The 22,288-nt window shown below is 49.6% G+C and overlaps 1 protein-coding gene across 1 annotated transcript in view; it reads right to left on the bottom strand.

Annotated features, from left to right (window-relative positions):
* Positions 1 to 22,288, bottom strand: part of si:ch1073-396h14.1 (disintegrin and metalloproteinase domain-containing protein 10) — a 137,415-nt gene that overhangs the window by 10,564 nt on the left and 104,563 nt on the right. The window contains exons 12-14 of the mRNA XM_063031997.1: positions 20,163 to 20,346; positions 14,178 to 14,277; positions 4,566 to 4,786 (exon numbers count right to left, since the gene is read on the bottom strand). Of these exons, the coding sequence (XP_062888067.1) occupies positions 4,566 to 4,786; positions 14,178 to 14,277; positions 20,163 to 20,346 (505 nt within the window). The remainder of the gene's footprint in view (positions 1 to 4,565; positions 4,787 to 14,177; positions 14,278 to 20,162; positions 20,347 to 22,288) is intronic.

Genomic DNA, 22,288 nt, shown 5'->3' with positions numbered 1-22,288 from the left:
TCTTTCCAGGGGAGAGTCTGACACACTGTACGTCATCCCCAGCACATTCTGTCTTTCCAGGGGAGAGTCTGACACACTGTACGTCATCCCCAGCACATTCTGTCTTTCCAGGGGAGAGTCTGACACACTGTACGTCATCCCCAGCACATTCTGTCTTTCCAGGGGAGAGTCTGACACACTGTACGTCATCCCCAGCACATTCTGTCTTTCCAGGGGAGAGTCTGACACACTGTACGTCATCCCCAGCACATTCTGTCTTTCCAGGGGAGAGTCTGACACACTGTACGTCATCCCCAGCACATTCTGTCTTTCCAGGGGAGAGTCTGACACACTGTACGTCATCCCCAGCACATTCTGTCTTTCCAGGGGAGAGTCTGACACACTGTACGTCATCCCCAGCACATTCTGTCTTTCCAGGGGAGAGTCTGACACACTGTACGTCATCCCCAGCACATTCTGTCTTTCCAGGGGAGAGTCTGACACACTGTACGTCATCCCCAGCACATTCTGTCTTTCCAGGGGAGAGTCTGACACACTGTACGTCATCCCCAGCACATTCTGTCTTTCCAGGGGAGAGTCTGACACACTGTACGTCATCCCCAGCACATTCTGTCTTTCCAGGGGAGAGTCTGACACACTGTACGTCATCCCCAGCACATTCTGTCTTTCCAGGGGAGAGTCTGACACACTGTACGTCATCCCCAGCACATTCTGTCTTTCCAGGGGAGAGTCTGACACACTGTACGTCATCCCCAGCACATTCTGTCTTTCCAGGGGAGAGTCTGACACACTGTACGTCATCCCCAGCACATTCTGTCTTTCCAGCTGTCACAGTGTTCATTGACAGATGACTGAACCCAGGTGCAGAGGAACGACAAACTCCCATGTTGAGACAGAAAGAAGTTTATTCATCAGAACTCCAACTGAGCTTCAGTGGCTTGACCGAGTGACACTACGAGATGAATCAATCTCGAAACACCCGCACTAGGACCCCATGATAAGTGCTAATTAGGAGCCCCTTTAAACAATCACAGTCAGCTGAAAACCTGTGCCAGTCAAAATAAACTAGACAAGATTAAAAAGAAAGCACAAGACTTAATGATTCCAGATAAGACAACAATTAACAAATAGATGTGCACAGGCCCGCAGGACTCATGACAGTCCCTTCCTCCCAAAGGCCGGCACCTGACCACCCAGGGATTCCTGGGAAACTCAAGCCCAGCTGGTAAAGTTGAAATGGACCTGATGCTCTTGAGACAGGGCTGGAAAACTTGGAAACATTCCATATAACTCAGAAACATGGAATCAAGCTTGGGAACATGGAATAGTCCTCGGAAGCCTGGATTAGTCCACGGAAACCTGGAATAGTCCTTGGAAACTTGGAATCAGTGGCGTATCTAAGGTATGGCAGGTATGGCACGTGCCCTGGGTGCCACTTGAAGGGGGGGGGCGCCACTGAGCAGTTTCTATTAAAGTCAGACAAGGGCCATCCTCGGATAGTGAAAAAAGAATTTTCTTCAGATGTGTGATCTATCTTTGATTATCATGGGTGAGAAGCACTAGGATGGCCTTATTTCAGAGCATTTTGTAAGAAGACCATGAAACGTTTCTTCACGAAGAAGAAGGAAAGTGGAGCTGAAGGACAGAAGAGACCAAAGTTGGAGGCGGAGGAAGCCAAGAAGTCGAGCAAATTCTTCATGCCCTTCTTTGAAAAGCCCGGACAAGTAGTTTGACACGTTCCATGGAGTTGCCTGCACCTGCTACAAGTTTGTTAGAATCCGAAGGTGGATCAAGTACAAATGCGTCACAAGCCGAGGAGGAAGTCAAGTCAGATAAATCAGAATACGATGAGATTAAGAGTGAGGCTGCCACAGAGAACATGGACATGACAGGAGGGGAAGACGATGGTGGTGATGTTGAGTTTATTGACGAGATTGAACTTGACGAGATTGAACCTGACGACACTGAACCTAGTGAACTGGATGGTGTCAAAGAGCCTCGAACTGTCATACCAGAAGTGATTGAACAGCGTGACACTGGACTTCTGGAGTTCGACAAGGATACTGGAAAAGCAATTCTTCCTGACGCGTTGAGAACAGAAATAATAAAGCTGGGTTCGAAGTATTTCCAGAACAGTGAGGAGCCTTTCCTACCAACAAATAACCGCTCAACGAACAAAACTTGGTTCAAGAGGAAATTGGGCAATGGTCCACACTTATGCCAATTTTGGGTTCCTTCTCGATGTCGAGGGACTGTGTTACAGTGCCAACAGAAGCAACATAAGGAAGAAGTGCGAAAATTTGGGCGAATTGTACAGCTCTGATGTTGATGGACAGCAGCTATACGAAGAAATTTTGGATTGCAGAATGTTGCTATCAAGGCGGGTCAACATGAAAAAATCAAGACCTGAAGAGCATCTTGAATTCATTGTTCAGTATGGAGATGAGAGTGTCTTCCCCAATGTTCGCATTGTTATTCAGATAATGCTAATCATCGCAGTTTCCATCGCCAGCTGTGAGAGATCATTCAGCAAGTTAAAACTAATACTTTCATATTTGAGAGCCTCCATGGGTCAAGGCAGACTCTGTGATCTTGCTCTGCTGAGTGTAGAAAGAGAAGAAACTGAAAAAACTGACTTTGATCACATCATAGACCAATTTGCATCAGTGAGAGCAAGGAAGGTACATTTATAATTTTCATGTAGTGCCATAATTTGTTAATTAAAAGATTAACGAGCTTGACTTGTATTTTTGAGCTGATATTATGGTAAAGTTATCTAAAAGATGGGTGTCAGATGTTTGGACAGGGGCGCAATTTCAGTGCTTGCCATAGGCGCTATTTTCCATAGATATGTCCCTGCCTGGAATAGTCCACAGAAATCTGGAATAGTCCACAGAAACCTGGAATAGTCCTTCTACACCTAGAATAGTCCACAGAAACCTGGAATAGTCCACAGAAACCTGGAATAGTCCTTGTAAATATGGAATAGTCCATGGAAACCTGGAATAGTCCATGGAAACCTGGAGAGTCCTGGGAATCTTAGAAAACCTTGATGACCTTGAACACAGTCTAGAGAAGATCGCAATGTAGCCTTGGGACAAGCACTGAGAATAGAAAGCACTGTTGCCTCCAGTCAACCGATGTCCAAACCGCTGCTGAATCTCCGTTGGGTCCATTTATGGCGTGGAGTCTTCCTATCACAGTGTGTGCTGACACACTGAAACCAGGTGCAGAAGCATGACAAACTCTCACTCTGAGACAGAGACAAGAGTTTATTTATCGAAACTCCAACTGAACTTCGATTTTCGATCAAGCAATACCATGAGAAGAATCATTCTTGAAACATCACACAAAAACCACACGATAAGCTGTGATTGGGAGTCCACTTTAAGTTCCAAATTCAAAGTACATTTATTATCAAAGTGTGTATAAATTATTCAGCCTTGAGATTCGTCTGCTTACAGGCAGCCACAGAGCAAGAAGCTCGAACGAACCCAATTTAAAAACAGACCAACACGCAATGCTCAGAGAAAGAGGGGAAAAAGCACAAATCGTGCAAACAATAGAAACAAGCAAACTGAGTCCATAGACTCGAATCCCAGGGCAGCCAGAGTAGGGCCAAAACCTCGGTCTCAGTTCATATATAGCAGGGCAAATCTTCACAAAGCTCTCAGACACAAAGTGTGAAGTAGCCAGAACAGTCTCACAGCCTCAGCCTCAGCACCGAGGAGAGTGGAGTAAAGTGTCGCAGAGCCCAACTGGCTTGACCCTTGCCTCCGGTCCCGACGCCCTGCCTTTCCGGTCCATCAGGCCCGGTGTTTAAGTTGTCCAAGCACTGTATCATCCCCTGCACTCAGACTTGGGCCCCACAGAAGCGGTATGCTCTGGGCCACTTCCAACCCATACTCGACTTTTCCAAATTGGCGCGGTGCTTCGATGGATCAAACCTCACTTCTAGTTTAGGTGGACGGGCTCTGAAATAACTTTGCTCCAACTTCTCTCCACTCCACTCTCTTACATCGTCTCCGGAGTTCCCACTTCACCTGGAACATGCCTCGACCTCACTCCGACTCCGTCTCGCATCCACACGCCTTGACCCTCGGATCAGCCTTGCCTTTGCTCACCTCTCCATTGTTTGCGGTGATCGTTTAATAAAAAGTGTTATTAATTAAAGTATTTAGTCGAATACCTTACCTTGAAAACTACCAGTAAGCTGTCACCCACATTCAGTAGCACCATCTTAAAATAATTAGAGTAGGCTGAAAACCCGTGCCAATTAAAATAAATAACAAGGATAAACAGAAAACACATGGGCTTAATGACTCCAGATAAGACAACAATTACCAAGTATAGATGCAAGGCCAGCAGGGTTCATGATACTGAGGGGAGAATCTACCACACTGTACATCATCCCCAGAACACGCTGTATCTAGTTCTGAGGAAGAGTCTATTACGCGATACGACACAAGCTGTTGTTTTGATGCAGATCTGTTGTTGCTGGCACTGTAACACAACCAACCTCACACACAGCATTGTACTTGGACCTGACCCTCACAAACACTCACCCTCATCCACTCCCAGATGCTGGCAAACTCCGTGGGATCAAAGATGGCATTTTTCAGTCTGGCGATGGGCCCGTCGTCATCGACCAAGCGGCACTTGCTAAAGGTATCGCAGTAGCCCTGTTTCTTGCGGCAGGGTGAACCGGGGGGCTTTGTGAACAGCGTCCCGTTGAAGTACTGCTGCAGGAGGGCTGAGGAGGAGCTGGCACAAGAGCGGTCATTCCCTGCAATCAGATAGGCTGGCATGGTCAGTAGCCCTTCCAGCCCTTCAACCCTGCCATACTTTCAGTGCGCTGGACTTCCACCAGGCTATCTCAGTTAATCCACACTCCCATAGTCATAGTCATACTTTATTGATCCCGGGGGAAATTGGTGAAAAATAACTAATTCCAGCGCTAAAAAAACAAATAAAACTCTCTCCACCAGCATGTTAGAGAGGGTGCAGCTTCAACATGTTACCGTGAGAAAAAAAATACAACAAATAACTAAGTTAAAAAGTTTAAAAGTAAGAAATTACGGAGCAACTGCAACCAGCTGCATGCACGACCGGCGCATGCGCACATTAGCTATTAACTTCCAACCTCCCACTCGACTGAGGTATTACTGCAGGAAGTATGAGATTACCTACAGCCTTCTGAGGGGAGTCCAACTTTCTATTACAGACATTTGTAGCACAAAGTTTGTACGGCGACCTGATGGACCCAGTTTGGTACAGACCATCAATTCTCATTTATTCTCTCAGATTCTACCACCACCTACACACTAGGATCAATTTACCGTGGCCTATGAACCCATCTTTCGGATGTCAGGGGAAATACACGCAGCCACAGAGAGAACGTGCACACTCCACACAGTCAGGATTGAACCCAGACCGCTGGAGATGGGAGGCAGTGGCTCTACTTGCTAAGGCACAGTGCCTGCCAGTCCAGTTAGTGAACTAAATGTGGCCTCAGTGACTACCTACAACCCAAAGCCAACAGGTTCAGATCCTGCTCGGGCGATGGCTGAACAAGATGTGGCAGGAGGCCATGTCCCATCAAGGAGGGGGAGAGGTTGCTGGAAAAGGGTTTACTTACAGGGTACCCATCTGAAGCCAGTTCCCATATCGAATTGCACAGTGGGTGTGATGGGCAGGTTTCACTGTAGCTAGCCTCCGGTTCTCCTCCTTGGTTAGGATGTCAAATACCCTCACTGTGAGTCACAGAAATAGGTCTTCTGCCCAATTCACCCATGCTGGCCAAGGTGTCTTCCTGAACTAATCCCATCTGGCTCATATCCCCCCGAACCTTTCCCATCCATATACCTGTCCAAATGTCTTTTTAACAGTGTAATAATTACCCATCTCTTCCACATCCATAAGCTACCACCCTCTGTGTGGAAAACTTGCCCCTCCATTCCCCCTTTAAAATTTTCCCTAACGTCTTAACTCTATGCCCACTGCTTTTAGACTCTGCTAACTTGTGACCATCCACCTTGTCTATGCTCTTCCTGATTCTATAAAGTTCCATAACCATAAGAGCACCTTTAGCCTCCTTCAGTCCAGTGATAAACAGCCCCAGCCTCTCCAATCTTTCCTTGTAACTCAAGCCTCCAGTCCTGTTAACATAATTGTGAATCATTTCTGTAACGCCTCTGGCTTAAGCACATCCTTCCTACAGTGCAGTGCTCGGAACTGCTCACAGTACTCCAGATGGAGTTAGAGCACTTAAACTACACATGCTGTCAGACTCAATGCATTCCTTCCATTTCTTTTGTGGTCCACTGTCCTATTAGGTTCCTCCTTTTGCCTGACTTGCTGAATTCTTACTGTATTTTGTATGTGATACCTCTGTAATTCAAGGTCAGGACAAGTAATAACAGTATGTCTGACACCTCCCTTCCTCACTTTAAAGTGTGGCTTGGCAGCTCATCCCCTGCGGGGGAGCTGGCCCTTTGCTCACTGCTGCAGTATGCCATTATCGAGCTGAGATGGGAAAGGATCATTGTTTTTTGCTGCCTGGCCTGCTGCGTTCACCAGCAACTTTGATGATATTGTTTTTTGCTGTTTTATTGTAGATCACATTGAGCAGAAGGGAGCTGGAAGCACATTTAATAACATTGTTCCATTGTTGAGAGTGGGCCATTGGGAGTATTATCTCAAAATAGGCTGACTAGCTCCTTTCTTGATTGGACAGCATTGGAAAATGTACGCTGCAATTTTGATGCAAACCACAAATGATTCTGTGAGTCAGGAGAGGCCAAGAGGAGGTAGGGTGGAATGGCTCTTAATTCGTTTCATGAGATGCCTGGTATCCTGCCTGCTGTGTAGCGTAGCTACTGATTCTTCATATTCCCCATAACCTTGTTATTGACTATCCAAACTGTACTTGCGTCATCGGCAGCTACAAAAGAGTATCCCAAAACATCTGCCACTTGGTCTTTCTTACATCATTTCTGGCTTATCTCCCACATCCCAGGTATACAACCAGTGGAAATTGTCCCTTTCTGCTCCACTTAATCTCTTAAAAATTCAATCAAATTACAGTTTAATCTTCTGAGTTCCAGTGGGCTAGGTGTGCATTGTTATCTAATTTGACCAGGCTATTCTGGGTTTGTTTTCTCCAAGACTGAATGTTCTTCTCAGTCCAATATTCAGAACTCTTCGTAGTAATGCAGGAGCGTCTAACCACGGTTTTTACAGCTGTATCGTCAAACCTACCCCTTCTGCTGGCCTTTTTGATTTCTGTAACTGGCTGTAATATACAAACGTTTGTATATCGGCCTCCAGTACATTTCCAATCCTAGACCATCTTGTGCTCTCCTGCTGTAACCTGTCCAAACTGTCCTCCTTCTCTTGCTGCTGCTTCTTTTTCCCAATTCTCCTGACACCTTCTTTTTCTCTCTTTCAGCACCACTGCTGCCACATTAGCTTCAGTCTACTCCAATAGCACCAGCAAAACTCTCTGCAGGGACTTTGCCATCAGCCCTATTCACAAGCAATCTGCCGTCTGATCAGTTCCCTGCAACTCCACCCCAAGCTCCCAGGGATCATCTTACCCCTGCATCAACTCGATTGCCAGCAAAAATGTTGCTGGGACTTGAGAGACTTTCTTCATTGGTGTGTATGACCACATGACTCACAGGTCACACATTTCTCTATGTTTTACCCTAGCTTTCACACTCAATGCTGTGTGGCATAGTCTGAGAGCTGAAAATTACCACCTCACATTCCTGGTTTCACATATATCATTGCTCCCTGCACTCTCTCTGTTCCCACCAGAACCATGCAGGACTCTAAGTAGGTCTGACCAAGGTTCCATACAGATTTAACATAAATTTTCCACCACGAAATACTATTATTTTCTTTATAGCCTTGCTAACCTGTGCCATCACCTTTAACCAGAGAGTCATAGAGCACAGCACAGAAACAGCAAACAGTATACTTCACTCTGAGATCCCTTTCCTCGTCCAGCACACTTATTACACTTCCGAGCAATGTCTCTCTATACCACCTACTAGTCTGTACTATCCTTGTACATTGGTGTTAAATGTCATTTGCTATTTATTTTGTCCACTCTGCAAATCAATGAATGTCCACCCATTACTTGTAGGAACTCACTGAGTATGCCCTACAATCTTTCAAACACAGAAAGTGTGGACGACATTTCCTCACCCAGTGCCCCAGATGGGTGATGTACAACAGTTGACACCAGGAGCTAGTACTCCCAACACAGCAGGTACTAGGGTTCTGGGCACTCCAGGAGCCAGCGTTCTATACTGTCACTCCTTCAAATGTTTGAAACATGTAGTAACAACCAAAATTGCCGATCAAATTGCAAACCTTGCAATTCTGCAGCATTTGGAGAATTGCGACTGAGGTTAGAAATTCAGTCCTGTGGCATTGAAAACGCAGCACCAGGTAAGCCCATTTCTGAGTGAGGATGTCCAAAATATGGCGGAAAGGACATGGCGGGAAAGCAAGGTCTCTGATGGGAGGACTGAATATTGCACCAGCTTCACACTGACCTAATGTCAAAGCAAGACCTTCCATTCTCCCAAAACCTGCTCTGTCAGAGCCAGCGTCCTTAAACAAGTCTCCATCTCACAGGTCCACACACAAAGTCCCCCTGGCCACATCCCAACACCAGCAGGACAGGTTCCTGTTATAGTCACTAACTATCTCCTTGATTTCGCAGACATCATTGTCTGGTGAACTGCTTTGTGCTGACCCTCCACACTGAACCTAAGCTGCACAGCTGTATCCAAAGCCAGACCTCTCCCCCGAGCTGTATGCTCTCTATCACCATCCACAGAGCAGTGAGTCAGACAGGGAGGGGTGGGTAAGGTGGTGGGTTGGTGAGTGGGGCAGTGAGGTGGTGGGTAAGGTGGTGGGGAGGTGAATCGAGCAGTGTGGGGGTAGGTAAGGTGGTGGGGTGGTGAGTTGCACATTCAGGGGGTGGGTAAGGTGGTGGGGTGGTGAGTGGGGCAGTGAGGGGGCGGGTAATGTGGTGGGGTGGTGAATCGGACAGTGAGGGGGTGGGTAAGGTGGTGGGGGGTTGAGTGGGGCAGTGAGGAAGTGGGCAAGGTGGTGGGGTGGTGAGTGGGGCAGGGACGAGGTGTGTAAGGTGGTGGTGGGGTGGTGAATCGGGCAGTGAGGGGGTGGGTAAGCTGGTGGGGTGGTGAATCGGGCAGTGATGGGGGTAAGGTGGCGGGGTGATACATCGGGCAGTGAGGGGGTGGGTAAGGTGGTGGGGTGATGAATCAGACAGTGAGGGGTGGGTAAGGTGGTGGGGTGGTGAGTGGGTCAGTGAGGGGGCGGGTAAGGTGGTGGGGTGGTGAATCGGACAGTCAGGGGGTGGGTAAGGTGGTGGGGTAGTGAATCGGGCAGTGAGGTGGTGGGTAAGGTGGTGGGGTGGTGAATCAGACAGTGAGGGGGTGGGTAAGCTGGTGAGTGGTGAGTGGGGCAGTGAGGGGGTGGGTAAGGTGGTGGGGTGGTGGATTGGGCAGTGAGGGAGTGGGTAAGGTGGTGGGTTGGTGAATCAGACAGTGAGGGGGTGGGTACGGTGGTGGGGTGTTGAATCGGAGTGTGAGGGGGTGGGTAAGGTGGTGGGGTGGTGAGTCAGACAGTGAGGGGCTGGGTAAGGTGGTGAGTGGTGACTGGGACAGTGAGGGGGTGGGTAAGGTGGTGGGGTTGTGAATCGGGCAGTGAGGGGTGGGTAAGGTGGTGGAGTGGTTAATCGGGCAGTGAGGGGGTGGGTAACGTGGTGGGGTGGTGAATCAGACAGTGAGGGGGTGGGTAAGGTGGTGAGTGGTGACTGGGACAGTGAGGGGGTGGGTAAGGTGGTGGGGTGGTGAGTGGGGCAGTGAGGGGGTGGGTAAGTTGGTGAGTGGTGACTGGGACAGTGAGGGGGTGGGTATGGTGGTGGAGTGGTGAATCGGCCAGTCAGGGGATGGGTAAGGTGGTGGGAGTGGTGAATCGGACAGTGAGGGGGTGGGTAAGGTGGTGGGGTGGTGAATCGGGCAGTGAGGGGTGGGTAAGGTGGTGGGGTGGTGAATCAGACAGTGAGGGGTGGGTAAGGTGGTGGGGTGGTTAATCGGGCAGTGAGGGGGTAGGTAACGTGGTGGGGTGGTGAATCAGACAGTGAGGGGGTGCGTAAGGTGGTGGGGTGGTGAATCGGATAGTGAGGGGGTGGGTAAGGTGGTGAGTGGTGAGTGGGGCAGTGAGGGGGTGGGTAAAGTGGTGGGGTGGTGAGTGGGGCAGTGAGGGGGTGGGTAAGGTGGTGAGTGGTGACTGGGACAGTGAGGGGGTGGGTAAGGTGGTGGGGTGGTGAATCGGACAGTGAGGGGGTGCGTAAGGTGGTGGGGTGGTGAATCGGATAGTGAGGGGGTGGGTAAGGTGGTGAGTGGTGAGTGGGGCAGTGAGGGGGTGGGTAAAGTGGTGGGGTGGTGAGTGGGGCAGTGAGGGGGTGGGTAAGGTGGTGAGTGGTGACTGGGACAGTGAGGGGGTGGGTAAGGTGGTGGGGTGGTGAATCGGACAGTGAGGGGGAGGGTAAGTTGGTGAGGTGTTGAATCGGACAGTGAGGGGGTGGGTATGGTGGTGGAGTGGTGAATCGGCCAGTCAGGGGATGGGTAAGGTGGTGGGAGTGGTGAATCGGACAGTGAGGGGGTGGGTAAGGTGGTGGGGTTCTGAGTGGGACAGTGTGGGGGTGGGTAAAGTCGTGGGGTGGTGAATCGGGCAGTGAGGAGGTGGATAAGGTGGTGGGGTGGTGAATCGGACAGTGGGGGATGAGTAAGGTGGTGGGGCAGTGAATTGGACAGTCAGGGGGTGGGTAAGGTGGTGGTGTAGTGAGTGGAGCAGTGAGGGGGTGTGTAAGGTGGTGGGGTGTTGAATCGGAGTGTGAGGGGGTGGGTAAGGTGGTGGGGTGGTGAATTGGACAGTGAGTGGGTGGGTAAGGTGGTGAGTGGTGAGTGGGGCAGTCAGGGGGTGGTAAGTCGGACAGTGAGGGGGTGGGTAAGGTGGTGGGGTGTTGAATCGGAGTGTGAGGGGGTGGGTAAGGTGGTGGGGTGGTGAATTGGACAGTGAGGGTGTGGGTAAGGTGGTGGTGTGGTGAATCGGACAGTGAGGGGGTGGGTAAGGAGGTGAGGTTGTGAATCGGACAGTGAGGGGGTGGGTAAGGTGGTGGGGTGGTGAATTGGACAGTGAGGGGGTGGGTAAGGTGGTGGGGTGGTGAGTGGGGCAGTGAGGGGGTGGGTAAGGTGGTGAGGTTGTGAATCGGACAGTGAGGGGGTGGGTAAGGTGGTGAGGTTGTGAATCGGACAGTGAGGGGGTGGGTAAGGTGGTGGGGTGGTGAATTGGACAGTGAGGGGGTGGGTAAGGTGGTGGGGTGGTGAATTGGACAGTGAGGGGGTGGGTAAGGTGGTGGGGTGCTGAGTGGAACAGTGAGTGGGTGGGTAAGGTGGTGAGTGGTGAATCGGACATTGAGGGGGTGGGTATCGTGGTGGGGTAGTGAGTGGGTCAGTGAGGGGGTGGGTAAGGTGGTGTGGTGGTGAGGTGGGCAGTGAGGGGGTGTGTACGGTGGTGGAGTGGTGAATCGGGCACTCAGGGGGTGTCTAAGGTGTTGGAGTGGTGATTGGGGCAGTGAGGGGGTGGGTAAGGTGGTGCGGTGGTGAATCCGGCAGTGAGGGGCTGGGAAATGTGGTGGGTTGTGAATTGGGCAGTGAGTGGGTGGGTAATGTTGTGGGGTGGTGAGTGGGGCAGTCAGGGGGTGGGTAAAGTGGTGGGGTGGTGAATCGGACAGTGAGGGGGTGGGTAAGGAGGTGGAGTGGTGAGTGGGATAGTGAGGGGGTGGGTAAGGTGGTGGGGTGGTGAATCGGACAGTGAGGGGGTGGGTAAGGTGGTGGTGTGGTGAATCGGACAGTGAGGGGGTGGGTAAGGAGGTGAGGTTGTGAATCGGACAGTGAGGGGGTGGGTAAGGTGGTGGGGTGGTGAATTGGACAGTGAGGGGGTGGGTAAGGTGGTGGGGTGGTGAGTGGGGCAGTGAGGGGGTGGGTAAGGTGGTGAGGTTGTGAATCGGACAGTGAGGGGGTGGGTAAGGTGGTGAGGTTGTGAATCGGACAGTGAGGGGGTGGGTAAGGTGGTGGGGTGGTGAATTGGACAGTGAGGGGGTGGGTAAGGTGGTGGGGTGGTGAATTGGACAGTGAGGGAGTAGGTAAGGTGGTGGAGTGCTGAATCGGACAGTGAGGGTGTGGGTAAGGTGGTGAGGTTGTGAATCGGACAGTGAGGGGGTGGGTAAGGTGGTGGGGTGGTGAATTGGACAGTGAGGGGGTGGGTAAGGTGGTGGGGTGGTGAATTGGACAGTGAGGGGGTGGGTAAGGTGGTGGGGTGCTGAGTGGAACAGTGAGTGGGTGGGTAAGGTGGTGAGTGGTGAATCGGACATTGAGGGGGTGGGTATCGTGGTGGGGTAGTGAGTGGGTCAGTGAGGGGGTGGGTAAGGTGGTGTGGTGGTGAGGTGGGCAGTGAGGGGGTGTGTACGGTGGTGGAGTGGTGAATCGGGCACTCAGGGGGTGTCTAAGGTGTTGGAGTGGTGATTGGGGCAGTGAGGGGGTGGGTAAGGTGGTGCGGTGGTGAATCCAGCAGTGAGGGGCTGGGAAATGTGGTGGGTTGTGAATCGGGCAGTGAGTGGGTGGGTAATGTTGTGGGGTGGTGAGTGGGGCAGTCAGGGGGTGGGTAAAGTGGTGGGGTGGTGAATCGGGCAGTGAGGGGGTGGGTAAGGTGGTGGAGTGGTGAGTGGGATAGTGAGGGGGTGGGTAAGGTGGTGGGGTGGTGAATCGGACAGTGAGGGGGTGGGTAAGGTGGTGGAGTGGTGAGTGGGATAGTGAGGGGGTGGGTAAGGTGGTGGGGTGGTGAATCGGACAGTGAGGGGGTGGGTAAGGTGGTGGAGTGGTGAGTGGGATAGTGAGGGGGTGGGTAAGGTGGTGGACTGGTGAATCAGACAGTTAGAGGGTGGGTAAGGTGGTGGGGTGGTGAGTGGGGCAGAGAGGGGGTGGGTAAGGTGGTGGGGTGGTGAATCAGGCAGTGAGGGGGTGAGTAAGATTGTGGAGTGGTGAATCGGGCAGTGAGGGGATGGGTAAGGTGGTGGGGTGGTGAATCGGACAGTGAGGGGGTCGGTAAGGTGGTGGGGTGGTGAATCGGACAGTGAGGGGGTGGGTAAGTTGGTGGGGTGGTGAGTGGGGCAGTGAGGGGGTGGGTAATGTGGTGGGGTGGTGAATTGGACAGTGAGTGGGTGGGTAATGTGGTGGGGTGGTGAATTGGACAGTGAGGGGGTGGGGAAGTTGGTGGGGTGGTTAATCGGACAGTGAGGGGTGGGTAATGTGGTGGGGTGGTGAATCGGGCAGTGAGGGGGTGAGTAATGTGGTGGGGTTGTGAGTGGGACAGTGAGAGGGTGGGTAATGTGGTGGGGTGGTGAATCGGGCAGTGAGGGGGTGGGGAAGTTGGTGGGGTGGTTAATCGGACAGTGAGGGGGTGGGTAATGTGGTGGGGTGGTTAATCGGACAGTGAGGGGGTGGGGAAGGTGGTCGGGTGGTGAATCGGGCAGTGAGGGGATGGGTAAGGTGGTCGGGTGGTGAATTGGCTGTGAAGAGGTGGTTAAGATGGTGAAGTGGGTGGAGCCATGACGGGGCCATGAAGAGGTTAACAGTAAATGTTTTAATGGGGCAATAAAGAGGATGGTGGTGCATTTAAGAGGAGCATGGATGTGTGCAGGTCTGAGTGGTTGATGGGGTCGCTGGATTGTGAAGATGTCTGGTGGGTTAGTGAAGGGATGGGTGGCTAGGTGGTGCAGCACCAGTCTCTGTTTGACTTTGACCCTTAGCTTGTTGACCCCTGCCAAACTTCACCGCAGATGGGCTGAGGGCCATCCTTGGCCGAGTGAAGCCCATTCATTCCTTGGTTCCAGGTCCCTTGTCCCTGGCCCAGGACCCAGGCCCTGATGCCCCACACTGACCTTTACTCTCTGGTGCTCAGCCCCTGGGTCCTCGGCAGACAGAGACCACCACCCCTGTCCAATGCACCATCCTCTCAACCACCCCCACAGTGCCCAGCTGTGCCCGCACCCTTCCTCCATGATCCTGCCATACCTGACAGCTGGCAGCAGAGGTGACACTCCTCCTCCGCAGATTGGGCACCACAGCTGCACTGTTCCAAGCCATGCCGCTCACACAGGGACCCCGAGCATTGCTGTGGGATCACAAGGAAGCAGTTAGTGACGCTCACTGCTATATCATTGCAGGCTGCTTACTGCAGAACCAACACACCTCATTAAAAGCATCCCCTCTCCCTCCCACTCGCAACCAGTGTGTGCAGCTTTTAATGTAATGGGGACAGCTACCGAGGGCCGTATCGTGGGAAGGGCACAGTCCTGATTCTGCTGCTGTAGAGCACCTCATGGATGCTGAGTTCTGATGTGGAACAATTCTGGTCTGGATCATTTCTCGTGTCAGAGTCAGAGAGAAGTACAGCACAGAAGCAGCCCTTTGGTCTATCTGGAGCATGCTGAAAACCATTTAAACTGCCTACTCCCAAAGATCTGCACCAGAACAGGTCCTTCGTATCCCTACTATCCCGACATGTACCTATCCAAACTGCTCTTAAACATTGTGGATTTGTTCTGGTGAGACCCTGTTCTGGTGAGGACCTGTTTTGGTGAGGACCTGTTCTGTTGAGGACCTGTTCTGGTGAGACCCTGTTCTGGTGAGACTCTGTTCTGGTGAGACCCTGTTCTGGTGAGACCCTGTTCTGGTGTGGACCTGTTCTGGTGAGACCCTGTTCTGGTGAGACTCTGTTCTGGTGAGACCCTGTTCTGGTGTGGACCTGTTCTGGTGAGACCCTGTTCTGGTGAGACTCTGTTCTGGTGAGACCCTGTTCTGGTGTGGATCTGTTCTGGTGAGACTCAGTTCTGGTGTGGATCTGTTCTGGGGTGGATCTGTTCTGGTGAGACTCTGTTCTGGTGTGGATATGTTCTGGTTTGATTCTATTCCGGTGTAATTCTTTGAGGTGTTATTCTATTCCGGTGTGATTCTGTTCCGGTGTGATTCTGTTCCGGTGTGATTCTATTCCGGTGTGTATCTATTCCGGTGTGATTCTATTCTCGTGTGATTCTATTCCGGTGTGATTCTGTTCCGGTGTGATTGATTCTATCCTGGTGTGGATCTACTCTGGGCCTGGGTCAGAAGTAGAGCCAGATCAATCCTGGGGAATTTTGGGAAGCTCAGACTGGGATGGATACCGGTCAGTGTGGAAGGAAGGGCAATTTCTCCTGGTTATTCCTCACTGTCTGCTACCACTGACCTATCAGGATTCAACCAGCTCTCTCTTTGTGGTGGTGCTGGTGATGGTCATTGAAGTCCCCTCCCAAAGAACTCTATGTTCTTGCCATCCTCACTGCTTCTTCCCAATGCTGTTCGGCATGGAGGATCACGGATTTGTCACTTGAGGGAGGTCGAGTTTGGAATCATCGCATGTTTGACCTGATGAGCATATGTAAGGTGTCAAAGGACACTCTCTCTTTCCTTTAAAATAAAGGACCACCACATCTGTTCAGTTTGCCTTTGGGACAGCTTACCATATTCAGGTAAATATCCTTTGATACTTGTGAGGAGATCTCTGCTAGGAATTCTGAGCAGACGTATCTCTGTTGTGTATATATCCAGTGCCTAGTTCAGTGCCAGAGAACCTGACTCCTGTCAGACTTCAACAGAACTGAGTAATTTGTGTGTCCACCTCAGGGGACAACCATATTTTCTGGACTCACGCACAGTCAGTGAACAGTTCCCCTGCCTAATGATATGAGTGAATCAGTGGCTGTTTTAATACAAACCTTTGGCTTTGAGGAGAGGGTTCTGGAGATTAGACCAGGAAAACTGAAAAATTGACAAGAGATGTTTAAGATTCCTACAAAGTAAGAGGATATAGCAAGAGCCTGTTCCAATGTCAGAAGGACTTGTGTCCAAGGACCCCAGACCAGTGGCTGAGTATCTAAGGAATGAACGGATTTTCCTGTTTGTAATGTGATACCTACACCTGAGCTGACTGCTCAGAAAGGAGATGAATCACATCCACAGTAACTTTCAGAGCAGATATCTTTCACCTGGGCAAAAGAGCTGCTGGACTGATGGGATTCTTCTACTGCAGAGATGGGATAGGGATAGGAGCAGAACTAGACCAATCGGCTGAGCAAGTCTGCTCCCTATTCCATCATGGCCAGTTTATTATCCTTCTCAACCCCATTCTTAGGCCTTCTCCCTGTGACATTTCATGCTCTGACTAACCAAGAACCTATATTTAAACCTTTGCTTTAAATATGTTCGGTGATGTGGCAATGAATTCCATACATTTACTACCCACTGGCTAAAGAAATTTGTTCTCATCTCTCTTCTAAATAGACATCCCTCTATTATGAGTCTGGGTCTCTGGCCCTAGACTCACCCACTATAGGAAACATCACCATTTCTGGACATTTCAATATTCAATAGGTTATGATGAGATATCCCTGCATTCTTCTAAAGTCCAACGAGTCTAGGCCCAGAGCCATCAAATACTCCTCACATGTTTCATTCCCAGAATCAGTCTCGTGAACCTCTGGACCCTCGCCAATACCAGCACATCTCTTCTTAGATAAAGAGCCAAAACCTGCTCACAATACTCTAAATGCAGTCTGACCGTTACCTTATAAAGCCTCAGAATTACATCCTTGCTCTTATATTGTAGACCCCTTGAAATGAATGCTAACTTTGCATTTGCCTTCCTTACCATCAATTCAACCCGCAGTTTAACCTTTAGGGAATCCTGCACAAAGTCCCCTTGCACCTCTGATTTTGGAATTTTCTCCCCGTTTAGAAAATAGTTTATGCCTTTACTCCTTCTACTTAAGTGCATGACCATACACTTCCCTACACCACATTCCTTCTGCCACTCTCCCAATCTGTCCAAGTCCTTCCAGAGACTCCCTGCTTCCTCAGAGCTAATTATCTCACCACCTATCTTTGTATTGTCTGCAAACTTGGCCACGAAGCCATCAATTCCATCATTCACATCGTTAACATATAACAGGAAATAAAGCATCCTAATACCCACCACTGTAAACAGCACTATCTACCAACAGAAAACCAGAAAAGGCCCCCTTTATTCCCATTCTTTGTGTCCTGCCAATCGGCCAATCTTCTCTCCATGCTAGTATCCTTCCTGAAATACCATGGGCTCTCATCTTGTTAAACAGCCTCATTTACAGCAGCTTGTCAAAGGCTTCTGAAAATCCAAGTAAACAATACCCACTGACTCTCCTTTGTCTATCCTGCTTGTTACTTCCTCAAAGAGTTCCAACAGATCTGTCAGGTAAGATTTCCCCTGAAGGAAACCATGCTGCCTTTGGCCTACTTAATCATGTGACTCAAAGTACCCCAGAACCTCATCCTTAAGACCTTCCAACATCTTCCTAACCACTGAAGTGAAGCTAACCTAGTTATAATTTCCTTCCTTCTTAAAGAGAAGAGTGACATTTGCAATTTTCCAGTCCTCCAGAATCATTCCAGAATCTAGTGATTCTTGAAATATCATTACTAATGCCTCCACAACCTCTTTCAGATCCTTGGGATGTAGTCTATCTGATTCAGGTAATTAATCTATCTTCAGACCCTCAGCTTCCCAAACATCTTCTCCTTAGCAAAAGAATCTACTCTCACTTCTGCCCACTGACGCTCTCAAATTTCTGGCATACTGCTAGTATCTTCCACAGCGAAGTCTGATACCAAGTACTTATTAAGTTCGTCCACCATTTCTACGTCTACTACCTTTCCAACAGTTTATTATCCATTCTTGCCTCTCTTTTGCTCTTTATATATCGGAACAAACTTTTGGTATCCTCTTAGATATTATTGGCTAGCTTACCTTCATATTTCATCTTTTCTCTCCTTATGGTTTTTAGAAGCTTTCTGTTGGTTTTTAAAAGCTTCCCAATCCTTTAAATTCCCAGTAATTTTTGCTTTATTATATGCCCTCTCTTTCACTTTAAACTGTTTTGACTTAATGTGTCAGCCATGGATGCCTCATCCTCCCTTTAGAATACATTTTCATCTTTGAAGTGTATCTATCCTGTGCCTTCTGAATTGCCCCCAGGAACTCCAGTCAATGCTGTTCTGTCATCATCCTTGCTAGTGACCCCTTGTAATCAACTTTAGCCAGCTCTTTTCTCATTCCTCTGTCATTCCCATCATAATACTGATATATCTGACTTCATCTTCTCCCTCTCAAACTGCAGGATGAATTCCATTATATTATGATCACTGCCTCCTAAGGATCCCTTTACCTTAAACGCCCTAATCAAATCTGGTTTATTACACAACACCCAATCCAGAAATGCCTTTTACCCAGTGGCTCAACCATTGCCGGCATTCTACAAATTCCCCCTTATCTACCTGCATATTGAAATCGCCCACGACGATCATAAAATTGCCCTTACTACATGCCTTATCTATTTCCTGTTGTAATTTATATCCCACATCCTGGCTACTGTTTGGGTGCCTGTATGTAACTCCCATTAGGGCTTTTTCACTCCTACAGTTTCTTAACTCTGCCCACAAAGATTCTACACCTTCTGATCCTATGTCACCTCTTTCTGAGGATTTGATTTCATTTTTTACCAAGGAGCCATGCCAGGTCCTCTGCCCACCTGCCTGTCCTTTTGATACAATATGTATCTTTGGATGTTAAACTCTCAACCATAATTTCCTTTCAGGCTCAGTGATGCCCACAATGTCATACCTGCTACAAGATCATCTCCCTTATTCTGTGTACTGTGGGCATTCAGATATAACACCCTCAGTCCTGTGTTTGTCACCCTCTTTGAACTTGTTTCCCTTTAACACTGCAACTATTCCACTACTGCAAGTTTGTCCTACCCTTCCCACAGTCTCAATGCACACTGCATTCACTTGTATACCAATCACCCCATCCTTAGCCCTATCACTTCGGTTCCCATCCCCTGCCAGATGAGTTTAAACCCTTCCCAATAGCTCTAACAAACCTCCCCACAGGATATTGGTACCTTTCGGGTTCAGGTGTACCCTTTTTGTACAGGTCATAACTTCCCTAGATGGTCCAGAAATCTGAAACCCTGCCCTCAGCCACTCATTCATCGCTACTACCATCAAATTCCTGCCCTGACGACAGGTGGTTGTGGGAATAATCCAGAGATCACTGCCTTGGACGTCCTGCTCTTCAGCTTCTTCCCTGACTCCCTATGCTCACTGTGTAGGACCTCTTCCCTCTTCCTATCTGACATTGGTGTCAATGTGCACCACGCCCTCTAGATGCTCACCCTCCCTCTTGAGAATATTCCACATCCTGACCCTAGCACCTGGGAGGCAACACACCATCTTGGCATCTCTTTCACGGCTCTTTCAACCTACTGTCTGCGCCCCCCCCCCAAACTACTGAGACTATATCACTATCACTCTGCCTGCTGAACCTCAGAGCTGGCCACAGTGCCACTGGCCTAGGTTAACGATGGATGGTGGTATCTAGAGTGAGCTGCTAGATAAAGTGGTCAAGGTGGATATAGTTACAGCATTTAAAAGATATTTAACAATACAATACAATACAATACAATACAGGCCCTTCAGCCCACAGAGTTGTGCCTGCCTTTTTACCTATTCCAAGATCAATCTAACCACATAGTTCTCCAATTTTCTTTCATCCATGTGCCTAAGAGTCTCTTAAATGTCCCTAGAGTACCTGCCTCTACCACACTCCTGGCAGAGCATTGGGCAGGTACATGGGTTGGAAAGTTTAGAGGGAAATGGGACAAATGCAAATGGGATTAGGTCAGGCATGGCCCAAACCAGGCTGAAAGGCCTGTTTCCCTGCTGTATAGACTCCATGCTGTTTGCTTTGAGGAACACATCAGCAAACATCAGGGCAAACTTCCCCGGCTCTGCTGAGGCTCCTTACATTGTTGTAAGCTGAATAAAGACCCTGGGGCTTGTTAAAAGCACGGAGCTGATAGAACCCATGTTGCAGCAGATCAGGGTGTTGGGAACAGACAGTGCGAGCTCTGATTATGTACTCACCCCATTCACACACAGCAGCAGTCCATGGTTGCAGAGGGTGTGGTCCTCCTTGGGAGAAGAGTCTGGGCAGGTGGGGCTCACTCCATCACAGTGACTCTTGAGGGCACACTCTGTCTCTCCCCTGCACTGTTGGTAACGAGGTGCCAGCACACACTGGGGCCCACAGCAGGGCCCCTGAGTCAGACTGTAGAAGCATACAACACAGTGAGAATTAGTATGGGTATGCAAGCATAATGTATCACATGCATCCACTCACATTTCAGTGTCTGTCGTGAGTCAATGGTTGTAAGGGAAGAAGGTGCATTAGATCTAGACCTTAGCAGTTTGATTGTTGCTGATCTACATTGAGCTATGCTTTCCTAACACACCAGTCCACCAGAGCCCTCAATTCCTCAATCTTTCCAACGTTCATCTACATCCACTGAATGGTTTTGCTTACCACACCCCCACCACCCAGGACAAGGAACTGTAGAGATTCACCTCTCTCTACCTCCTCTTAGTACGCTGTCTTGTCATTGCTAATGAAGCCAACCACTGTCATCTGTGAACTTTCTGAGCCTACTTCTTTGGTAAGGGCTCTCCACCCCACATCAATGACCCCTTCTCCTGTCTTCACCCTCCTCCTCTTCCTGGACACCCCATGCTGGTCTTCTGCTTGCTCTGGACCTTTTCATTGCCAACTGCAGACAGGACATTAATCATCTAGATTTTAACACTCCTCTCTCCTATTCCAACCTCACTCCTTCCGAATGCTCAGTTTTCCACTCCCTCCGCACTAATTCTAACCTCACCATCAAATCCACAGATAAGGGAGGTGTTGTAGTTGTATGGCAGATTGACCTCTACCTTGCTGAGACCCGGCACCAACTCTCACACACCTCCTCCTATTTACCCCTCAAACAGGACCCCACTAAGGAACACCAGGCCATTGTCTCCCACACTATCACCAACCTTATTGCCTCTGAGGATCCCCCAGTCACCGCCACCAACCTCGTAGTTCCCACACCCCGCACCCCGCACCTCCCGTTTCTACCTCCTAACCAAGATCCACAAACCCACTTGTCCAGGTAGACCCATTGTTTCAGCTCGTTCCTGCCCCACTGAGCTAATATCTACATACTTTGACTCTGACTTATTCCCCCCAGTTCAGTCCCTTCTCACCTACATCCATGACACTTCACGCGCTCTGGATCTTTTCAATGATTTCAAGTTCACTGGCCCCATCATCTTATTTTCACTATGATATCCAGTCCCCATATACCTCCATCCCCCACCAGGAAGGACTCAAAGGTCTCCATTTTCTCTGGACATCAGACCTAACCAGTTCCCCTCCACCATCACTCTCCTCCACTTAGCAGAACTTGTCCTCACTCTAAATAATTTCTCCCTTAGCTCCTCCCACTTCCTTCAAACAAAAAGTGTAGCCATGGACACTCGCATGGGTCCCAGCTATGCCTGCCTGTTTATTGGCTAGGTTGAACAGTTCAAGCCTACAATGGTGACCATCCTGTACTTTTCCTACGTTATATCAACGACTGCATTGGTGCTGCTTCCTGCACCCATACTGACATTGTCGACTTCATCCATTTTGTCTCCAACTTCCACCATGTCCTTAAATTTACCTGGTCCATTTCCGACACCTCCGTCCACTTCCGCAATCTTACTGTCTCTATCTCTGGAGACAGCTTATCCACTGACATCTATTATAAACCTACGGAGTCTCACAGCTACCTGGACTATACCTCATCCTACCCTGCTACTCAGTTCATCTCAATTCCTCCGTCTCTGTCACATTTGCTCTCAGGAGGAGGCTTTTCATTTCAGAACGAAAGAGATGTCCTCCTTTTTCAAAGAAAGGGGCTTCCCTTCTTCCACCATCAACACAGCCCTCAACCGCATCTCCTCCATTTCACACACATTTGCTCTTACCCCATCCTCCCACCACTCTACCAGGGATAGAGTTCCCCTTGACCTCACCTACCATCAGCTTTCATGTCCAGCATGTAAATCTCTGAAACTTCTGCCACCTCCAAAAGGATCCCACCACCACACACATCTTCCCTCCCGTCTCCCCCACTTTCTGCTTTTCGCAGGGATCACTCCCTACGCGACTTGTCCCTTGTCCA

Source organism: Mobula hypostoma, chromosome 24 (genome assembly GCF_963921235.1).
Source record: "Mobula hypostoma chromosome 24, sMobHyp1.1, whole genome shotgun sequence".
In the NCBI taxonomy this organism is placed as follows: Eukaryota; Metazoa; Chordata; class Chondrichthyes; order Myliobatiformes; family Myliobatidae; genus Mobula; species Mobula hypostoma.
Note: the sequence above shows the minus strand (reverse complement) of the source record. Positions and strands in the feature narration are given on the sequence as shown.